The 10,421-nt window shown below is 50.2% G+C and overlaps 2 protein-coding genes across 2 annotated transcripts; one reads left to right on the top strand and one right to left on the bottom strand.

Moving 5' to 3' along the window:
- The first annotated feature begins 2,670 nt into the window (after window positions 1-2,670).
- Window positions 2,671-3,654, top strand: LOC107049407 (olfactory receptor 14I1-like). The gene has a single exon (XM_015272910.3). It carries the CDS (start codon window positions 2,671-2,673, stop codon window positions 3,652-3,654), a length of 984 nt encoding a protein of 327 aa, XP_015128396.3.
- A 6,118-nt stretch (window positions 3,655-9,772) lies between these two features.
- LOC121107992 (olfactory receptor 14C36-like) lies at window positions 9,773-10,360 on the bottom strand (the record flags this gene model as incomplete). The annotated part of the gene is made up of 1 exon (XM_040654643.1): window positions 9,773-10,360. A coding segment is annotated over one exon (588 nt), but the record flags the coding sequence as incomplete, so codon positions are not given.
- Window positions 10,361-10,421: the final 61 nt, after the last annotated feature.

Raw genomic sequence — 10,421 nt, 5'->3', positions numbered from 1 at the left:
GAGACAGAATCAAAGGCATTGACAAAGTCTAGGTAGATGACATCCACAGCTTTTCCCTTGTGCACCAGGCAGGTCATCTGGTCAGAGTAGGAGCAGGGAGGTCAAGCAGGACCCGTCATTCATGAATCCATGTTGGCTGGGCCTGATCCCCTGGCTGTCCTGCACATGCCACGTGGTCACACTCAAGGTAATCTGCTCCGTCTTGTTTATTCCTTTGGATGAATACATTAGGTAAAGACGCTTCAGGAAGCATCCCAAATCAGAAGCATCATTGGGTTTAACCTGGCTCGATCTTGCATCCACACCATGGTTCTGGTGTTCAGAAGATGGTATCCTCTCTGGTTATAGCTATTCAGAACACTTTCTGCATATAGTTGCTGAGATCCTTGGAGTCATTAATTGCTCCTCTGCATGTGAGTTAGCATCAAACATGACATCTCCAGAGCCAAACTCTTCCAGTGAGGTAATGGTGCCTCTGACTTGGATATGAAACTTCTGAACTTGAATGTGGCATTCTGGTTGACTACCTGTTCATACTGGACATCCTCACAGCCTACAACAGCTGTGCATTACAACGTGATGCCAAGTGGGAGTGGTGCATGCAGCAAGCCATGGCAAGAGGGTCGTGCTATTCCAACAATCTAGACATCATTTGCAGATCCAAGACAAAATGCAATCATGATGCTGTTGTCTTTCAGGAGCTGTTGGCCATGGAGACCCAGGAAATTCTCAGGGAACGTGAGTGGGGTAGAAAAAAATCACATCCTCTGTAAAGACACTGTATTCCCCTTGTGCAACCGTCCAGTTGAGGAAGCCATTTAACAGTGTCCCTGTGGTCCAAAGAAGAGCTCAGGCCTGCAACTGGGCCATGGCTTCCCTGAAGGCCAAGTGTTGCATTTGTTGCTGCACTTGAGTGTGCTGGACAGCCCAGGGAACTGGCATGATACTTGGCTGCTTCTGACGCCATTTACATGTGAGCCAATAGAAAACAGAGGTTTCATCAGTTGAAGCTGCCTGAGGCACCTTGGTCATCACCCAGGGTCTGTGTGTGAGCAACTGACTCCCTGTTGTAGGACCAAGGACTCAGAGCAGGAGCTCACATGCAGGCAACTCCTTGTGCACACCTGAACTGAACCTGAGGAATCCCAGCTCCTGTGGGTCCATGTGGAGCTGAATCCCATTTCAGCCCCAGGGTATCCATCTAGGGATGAGATGCCTGCACTGCCTCAGCTGGATCACTGCCCTGCCCAGGGGAAGTCCACCCCTCCCTGTCCTTCTCTGTGTGCCCTTTTGGTTACAGCAAAGATTCTCTGGTAGGAATAACTCTATGTCTGTAATTTTTCACTGTCCACTGGACACTTGGTGGTTAATGCAGCAGATTTCCAAGAACAGTCACCATGCTGTTGTCTTTCAGGAGCTGTTGGCCATGGAGACCCAGGGACATCTCAGGGGAGATGAGTGGGAAGGATAAAAATGACATCCTCTGCTGCTGAGCTGGGCCAGGCTCCTGGGACACAGGGAGCCCATACAAGTGGGCAGCTCTATAGAGCTGTGCCCAGGAGCAGCTCCTCTGTACAGCACAAAAGGGCAAGGGACATGATGTGCAGGTGGCATGAGGATATAACAAAAAGGACGGAGAGATTACAGGATGTGTACAGTGTGAGCAGGCTGTGAGCTCACTGGAGGAGCACTGCTCTCATCTTTTAAGAAGGTAAATTTCCTGATGCAGGCAATGCAGCTCATTTTCCTGTAGGTATCACTGAATTTGGGACATCTCATTGCAGATCAGGCTGCAAACATTCTGTGTTTCTTTTTTCAGGGAAAAAGACTCAGTCCTGATGCAGGTACCCATTCCTGTGGTGCAGAGCAGGGTCCCTGCTGTGCCCCAGGGGCTGTGTGCCGGGGCAGGGACTCTGCCGCCTGCCAGGCTCAGCACTCAGCCTGCCCGGGGAGCTGTCCAGGGCGCTGCGGGGAGATGTGTGGGGGGAAGGAGCCCCCCGGCAGGGCAGGGGCCTTCTGCTGCCACAGCTGCTGCCTGGGGCAGGGGGATCACAGTTACACTGCACCCCAGCATGTTTCGAAGAGCACTTTGCAAGAGGAGAGACAAGGCATGGATTTTTCTTTTATATCCGTAGGGAAGGGAAAAGGACTGCAGACTGAAATCTAAAAAGGGCTGTCAACATTGAACACATCTCTGAGACTCCTGAATCTTACTTTAATCAATCGCTTGTTTTGTATTCATACACACAGAATGTGATTTCAGCCTCTCCTTTCTCGAAGGATAGAAGCAGTCGAAATTATTCTCATTTTCTGCAGACATGAATAATGTACTTATGCTGAAAAAAGGCAGCTTTCTCTAACAGAAACTGAAGGGCACAGAGGTTGGGCATGTGGGCCCTAGTAGCAGTTGGGGTAAAGGTAAGAGATATGGAATCAAATATCCAGAGAGATGGGATAAGATTAGAGAATGAGAGTAAAGGAAAAGCTCCATAATCTTCTCCTGCATATGGATGGCTGAGCTTCATGAAATTAAATTCAAATAATGGGGGTAAAAGAACATTCTCCTAAAAGAAAGAAAGATTCTATAATACAGCCAGAGGTGTGACTGTGGGAACTGCCTTGTGATTATCTTCTGCACTCTGAACAGGACTCCAAGCCCAGGAACCACAGATGCCCAACAGCAGCTCCATCAGCGAGTTCCTCCTCCTGGCGTTGGCAGACACGCGGCAGCTGCAGCTCCTGCACTTCTGGCTCTTGCTGGGCATCTACCTGGCTGCCCTCCTGGGCAACGGCCTCATCAGCACAGCCGTAGCCTGCGACCACCGCCTGCACACCCCCATGTACTTCTTCCTCCTCAACCTCGCCCTCCTCGACCTGGGCTGCATCTCCACCACTCTCCCCAAAGCCATGGCCAATGCCCTCCGGCACACCAGGGACATCTCCTACGCAGGATGTGCTGCACAGGTCTTTTTCTTTCTCTTCTTCATCTCAGCAGAATATTGCATTCTCACCATCATGTCCTATGACCGCTATGTTGCCATCTGCAAGCCCCTTCACTACGGGACCCTGCTGGGCAGCAGAGCTTGTGCCACCATGGCAGCAGCTGCCTGGGGCACTGGGCTTCTCTATTCCCTGCTGCACACTGCCAATACATTTTCCCTGCCTCTGTGCCAAGGCAATGCTGTGGATCAGTTCTTCTGTGAAATCCCCCAGATCCTCAAGCTCTCCTGCTCAGATGCCTACCTCAGGGAAGTTGGGCTTATCATGGCTGGTGTCCTTGTCTTTTTTGGGTGTTTTGTTTTCATTGTTGTGTCCTATGTGCAGATCTTCAGGGCCGTGCTGAGGATGCCCTCTGAGCAGGGACGGCACAAAGCCTTCTCCATGTGCCTCCCTCACCTGGCTGTGGTCTCCCTCTTTGTGAGCACTGGCATGTTTGCCTACCTGAAGCCTCCCTCCATCTCCTCCCCATTCCTGGACCTGGTGGTGTCATTTCCATACACAGTGGTGCCTCCAGCTGTGAACCCCCTCATCTACAGCATGAGGAACCAGGAGCTCAAGGGTGCCCTCAGGAAGATATTCCAACATGCTCTGTTTCACCATCAGAAAGATGTTCATCATGTTCTCAGGACTACAGAAAATTTAGGAAAAGCCTGATTGATTTTACCTGGTGTTTCTGTTTCTTCTTCATGTCAGTTTGTCATACCTATAATAAATTTAATTCCACTTAAATTATATTCATCATCCGTCTTTATGTTTGCTTGTTTTTACTTCTATGTGATGAACCTATTCTACTTAAAGAACTAGGTTATATGAAGAGATAACAAAATCCACAGAGGATCATTTGTTTTGCCTCCCATCTGGTCTGGATCATCTGAAGAGGCTCAGGACCTAAGAAACAAATGTCACACGGAGCAGCAGTGTCCCTGAGGGATGTCTGTCAGTGCCTGGTGGGGACTCTGCTGCCTTTGAGTTGTGCTGCTGCTTCTGGAGCCCTGGAGTCACAGCCACGGGCAGCAGCAGGACGTGGTCTTTTCAGTGCTGCTCTCTTTACAGTTTCCAACTGTTGTCCTGTGTCCTTGCATTTGTGTCAGTTCTCGGTTCTGGTGCAATTGGTGACAGTGCTATTGCCTGTGCAGTGGCGTCCCTGTGTCTGCAGGCAGGGCAGGCAGTGTGCAGCACTGTGCCACAGCTGGCCGCCCTTCTGGGACCATCATAGCAGAAGGGGCTGTTTGGGGCTTAGCCAGAGGACTGGTTGTCACTTCCAAAGCTGTGCCAGGAATATAGGCAAAGAACAGCCCTCAGGAAAGTTCTCTTGCTTTCCTGGCGTTCTGCATGGTTCAGAGTCCCTGGATGATCTGTGAGGACCAAAGGGCAGACGAGAGCTCCCTTCTTGGTTTTACATGGCCCAGCAAACATTCACTGGTCTTGAACAGAACTGTGTGGGACTGCCCCTGCTGCTGTGGGGCTGATGGCAGATGCTGTCCTGGAGAGGAATCTGGAGCAGCCAGGAGATGCCAGGGGATCTCCAGGGACAGTGTAAGAGTCTGCGTGGGATATGAATGATTCCTTATGGAATGACAGACCATTGATCCAAGGGAACAGGGGAACCTTATGAGCCCACAGGCAAATAAGTGCTCTGCAATGGTGCTGTTGAGCGAGCAGGGCAGATGGAGATGGACTCAGTAGTAGAGATTGCATCCAGTTGGGACTGCCTCCGACCCTGAGTAGCACAGGGCCAGACCGGTGTCCCAGGGCACCACAGCTCCCTCGCTCTGCAGAGCAGCTCCACCAGCTCAGGGTCCCTCGGGGAGCATGGGGAGGGAAGCAGGAGGGAACCAGGAGCTGCTGCCAGAGAAGCACGGACACACCAGCCTGGGCAAGGCTGTGTGGGAGGAGGGCTGGACCTGGTGAAGGGCTGTGAAGCATTGCTGTGTGTTCAGGGATGGATGAATGAGAAGGAACATGCTGTGCTTGCCTTTCTGCTGTAGGTGGCTGCACCAGAGAGCACCCACAGCCAGCACCTGGATGGGGCTCAGCCACTCGCCTCGCCCTCCCCTCTCCAGTGCTGTCCCTGCTGATGCACTCAATGACCTCCCAGTGCTGCTGCCCTGCACATCTTCCAGGGGCCATTCAGGTGCTGCAGTGACAGTGACCTGGCATCAGCACTCCAGCCACCTGTCCTCAGCCTGCCTCTCCCTTGCTCCTCTGACCTTTGTCCCTGCTGGGATGAGTGGTGTAGGGATGTGCTTCCTGCCCCTACATTGACTCCTTCCAGCTGCTGGCCCGGTGGTTCTGATACTGGACTTGATGATGTGCAGCAGAGTCCACTGAGAAAAGATGATGTGAAGCAGCATTTTTGCAGTGGTGGCCTCCACGTTCATTTTGATAATGAGAACGTGCGCTCAGTTGCTCAAAGAGCCTTCTGCTACAACCATGGCTTCAGTATATTGCTGCTGGCCTGGAGCTTCTACTCCAGCGTTATCTGCACTGGTCATGGCACAGGAATGACATTTCATACACCAGCAACCTACTTTCTTCCTCATGTTATGGCATAAACCAGAGTCCTTCATGCTGACAGTCTTTGCATTAGCTCATGGATTAAATGAATTAGACCTCTTATAGTTTTTTGAGGCACAATCCAATGCTTTTTGCTCTCCAACTCCATAACAGATTAACTGTATATAACCTTCATCTGAAGACTGACCTGATGAGTCTTTTCACACTGTTCCTTTTTAATTTCCATAGTTTGGTGGGGATGTTTTCCCAACGTGATGGGTTTCACCACAGTGACTGTGACCTATACTTGAGTCTTTCAGGCTGAGTTTGACACTGATGACCCAAAGTAGTCCACAGATGTTTGTGTATACTGAGAATAAGGCAGAGTTTCTTGGCTTATCAGTAGCCATTTCAGCGCTGGGTAACCCGCAGAGATACACTGACTTGTCTGGGAGGCATTTAGTGTGCTGGGTTGGGCTGCAGCTACAGGGACCAAGACAACTGTTGGCAGTGTACTGCCCTGAGACCCTCTTCCCAACTTCCATCTGCAGCTTCCAGAGGGCTCTGTTCTCCTGCAAGTCTTCTCGGACAGCTGCCCATCCCAGACAGGACCTCGTGTGGCTCTGGAGATGGCAAGGGGTGCTTGTGATCACACAGTGCAGCAGAGTTGACTTATCATTTAACCTTCAGGTCATATGCTTTTCCTATTGATATTTATCATTTCCTATCTATCTATGTAAAGTACTGATCCTTTTGGTGAGGTGAACCATGCTGATGGAATATGGCTGAGGAGTATGTTCTGGTTTTAGGGAAAATTTTACTGTTGTTTGTTTTAAAGTAGGAAGAAACATCCTGTGCCTGTGTGCAGACCGCTCTCTAAGGAAAGCAGGTAAAGGAACGGCGTAAAGGAACTGTAACATCCAGCTGCAGACTTCAGTAGAGAAGTCTGCTGTAGGGAAAAGTGATGCAAGTGCCAGGTGGCGTAGAGCTAACACGTCAGGCATGGGGAGGTGAGCAGTCAGGTTGCCCGTACTGTGTCAGAGCTCAAGCAATTGCTTTTCCTGCCTGTGCAGATCTCCTTAGGAGACACTCTGGATCGACAACAATGGAAGAATGGTGCTCCACAAGCAACAAGATGCACTGCTTCAAATCAGAACACATTTTTCTCGGATGCCCTTTGAAATCTTCTTCCTTTACTACATTATGAAACCTCTCCACCTAGCTGTATAAATCTTGACTTCCAGCACATGATGGAACAGACATGGCTCATTGCAACTTTCTGCACTTCAGAGAGACTCGTGGTACATTTGATGCTAGGTCTATCAACCTGAGGTACTGAGAGGAGAATGTTGTAAGCACTTGAGAAAGTCAAGTCAGAAGGAAAAGCTGAAGGTTCCTGGAGTACTAATGGGGCCCACTGAGGGACATTAGCAACACAGCCTCCCCTTGGACTTGTTAGAGCAGGTAATTGGAAACAATGGTTACAGTCAGGTAAAGCATTATGCAGAGACATCTTTTGGTATGTTTGATGAAGAAGGGCCAAGGCCTGACATCCAGACACCTGAGGGGAGATCCACTGTATCTGGCTCAGGGCTTGTCCTGGGGTTGGTGGGTTGGGGCCAATTCTAAGCCACGTGATGGACAACGGTGTGACACCTCCCAGATTCTGCACAGGGATGCAAGGAGGCATTGAGGCCCCATTACCATGAGAATTATAAATCTCCTCACAAACCATACCAAAGGGACTCAGACCTTATTGCTCTTGGGGCCCTCCATCCTCACCAGCACCCACTGCCTTCTCCTCTGCAGGCTTTCCTGTGCTGTTCCAGCCCAGCCCCTATTTCCCTGTGGTCTGCAGACACCCACCTCTTTTCTCTACCCTGCTCTGACCCTGGCACTGCAATTGCTGATGTCTCTCAAGCCTCTCCGAACATCCCTTGAAACACAAAGCCATGGAGTGATCCCTTCGCATGGCCCCACATCATAACCCTTCCAGTGACGTTTCTTCCTCTTCATGCTCAGTCTCTACATTTCAAGCTGCACTTTGAGGTAGGTATTTTTCCCCCCTTGCACATTTCCACTACCAAGGTAAATTCCATCATGTTGGAAATCACTTCTTTATGGAAACACCACCCATCAACTTTCTTGTGGCCTGTCAGCCATTAAGAAGAAGGAACATCACCGTCATCTTCCAAGGCACGTGCCAGCTTCTTGGGTAGACACGACCAGGTCATGTCCCTCCTGCTGTCGAGTTGTGTACTCACACAGAACAGCCATCACAGTCCCTCACACAAACCTCCTCCTTCCTCTATGGGGCCTACCAGCTGCTTAGGCAGAGAGGATCCCACTGCCAACATGTCAACCTGGCACTTTCTGTCAGCCTCTCAGGGACACGGCAGATGTGATCCTGTATGCACAGATCCCAGCCAGAACTCAAGGGGTGACAAACAGCTGCTTCAGGCAGAAGTGAGCACACCATTCCTTCCTGTGGCACGTTCCTGGTGCTGGCCTATCAACTCCACAGACAGAAGGGATCTCACTGCCACCTTCACAGCCACGTGCCACCTGCAGGCCCATGAGGTCCTGAGGTAGAGCTGAGCTCACTGCAGCATTCCGACCCACCTCCTCCTTATGGCCTCAAGCAGATCAGTCACACGTCACATCCTGTACAAACATCACTTTACATTCATCACTTCATTAAATGCATTTGCTCAAAGACTCCACGATACCTGCTCTGCCCTGAAGAGCCAAGTATGCAAAGTTTACAGTTTACAGTATTTACAGAAATACAGGGGGCTGAATTAATGTGAGGAGGGCAGAGCACAGGAACCAGGTCTGTGGGCATTGGGTGTTCAGGATAGGTGTTCAGGATAGGTGTTCAGGATTGGGTGTTCAGGATAGTTCAAAACTCACCTTTCGGGGCAGAGATGAAGCAAAGGTTTAGTGAGAGGGCTTGGTGTTCTGCAAAGGTTTTCAGGACAGTGTATGGGCAAGCATTATGGATCAGTGTTTTGTTTTGGAATGCACTGAGGGCTAGCATTAAATATAACACTTTAATGATAGCAATTACAGCTTGATTTTAGAATGAGTGGGAGAGTAAGTCTGGGAATCTGTGCAGTCCATTGCTTGGGAATGTTCCTGGCAGCAACTTTTAAAGAAGCCCTGAGCCTTCACGCACTGCCATGAGGAGATCTCCGCTAATGATAGACTTGCTGTAGTGGAAACAACCTGCGTGACAGAAGTGCCCACTGCATGTCCTTGCTTGTGTTTGCAGCCACACGGCAGCACTGCCACCAAGCCACAGGAGCTGCAAGGCTAAGGGGCTAGGGGATTGAGGTTCAGCTCAGCACACCACCACCGCACCACTGAATTCTGTCTCTCAGTGCAACTCTGAGCCTTTTCTTGGAAAGCTTCTGTCTCACCTCTGTTGGCTGTTCCATTCCTGAGACAGAAGTGGCACCTCACTCAGGAAGGGGAAGGACACAAATCTCTTGCAGGAGAACCTGCACCGCCTGCCCAGCAGCTCTGCGCTACCCGAGAGTTGCATTTCACACCAACATATTCATACTCCAGAATGTCTCCTGAGAGTCCTGAGGAACTTTTCCTGGGCTCTCATGTGTGCTTCAGCTACCCCAGAGCATGCTGAAGGCAGTGCCCACCTCTGTGTGGCAAATGGAAAGAAGCACTGAAGGGAGACTTCAGGTAAATGTTTAAGCCTCTGAGATGAGAACCCGTATCCAAGGCCTTTTCCTATGCAGGGTCTCACAGGGACTGAGGAAGAGGGGATCTGACAACCAACGTGCAAAGCAGGTGCTGCTGCTGGCCTGCCAGAGGCACTGACAGATGTGAGCCTGAAAACACAGACCCCAGCCAGGAGCCAAGGGATGGCCCGTCAGCTATTGCAGGCTGAAGTCACCGCACAGTTGGATTAACAGCCATATGCTTCCTGCTGGACTATGGGTTTCTGAGAGCAACTGACCCCGGCAGCTCCAGAAGTGTCTCACAAGAAGAATGACAGACAAAATCATTGCATGTCCTTCAGTTATTAAGTTTCAGACAAAGCCTGGTTCCTCATGTACAGCGTCCCTGGGCTACACTGCAAAGGTACCAACTGAGAAGTAATTGATGTGCGTAATGATATTTCAGTGAAAAACATTAGAACAGTATAAATACAGAATAAAACTTTTAATACATTGCACTTGCAAAATAAACAAACAAACAAACAAACAAACAAACAAACGCAAAGTAAGACAGATTGTTCCTGTAAAAATCTGCATTACAAGACAAGTACAGGTAAAGATGGGCAGTTCTTTTTTTTCAAAATACAACTGCTCATCAGTTTCCACAGAGCATCCTTGAGCTTCTGGTTCCTCATGCTGTAGGTGAGGGGGTTCACTGTTGGAGGAACCACTGTGTACAGAAATGACACCATGAGGTCCAGGGATTGGGAGGAAATAGCGGATGGCTTCAGGTAGGCAAACACTACGGTGCTGACTAAGAGGGAGATCACGGCCAGGTGAGGGAGGCACGTGGAGAAGGCTTTGTGCCATCCCTGCTCAGAGGGCATCCTCAGAACGGCCCTGAACATCTGCACATAGGACACAACAATGAAGACAAAACACCCAACACCAATAAAGGCACTAGTACTGAGGAGTCCAAGTTCCCTTAGAAATTCTGATTCTGAGCAGGAGAGCTTGAGGATGTGGGGGATTTCACAGAAGAACTGATCCACAGCATTGCCTTGGCACAGAGGCAGGGAAAATGTATTGGCAGTGTGCAGCAGAGCATAGAGAAGCCCAGTGCCCCAGGCAGCTGCTGCCATGGTGGCACAAGCTCTGCTGCCCAGCAGGGTCCCGTAATGCAGGGGCTTGCAGATGGCAACGTAGCGGTCATAGGACATGATGGTGAGAATGCAATATTCTGCT

Source organism: Gallus gallus, chromosome 33, assembly GCF_016699485.2.
Source record: "Gallus gallus isolate bGalGal1 chromosome 33, bGalGal1.mat.broiler.GRCg7b, whole genome shotgun sequence".
Lineage (NCBI taxonomy): Eukaryota > Metazoa > Chordata > Aves > Galliformes > Phasianidae > Gallus > Gallus gallus.
Note: the sequence above shows the minus strand (reverse complement) of the source record. Positions and strands in the feature narration are given on the sequence as shown.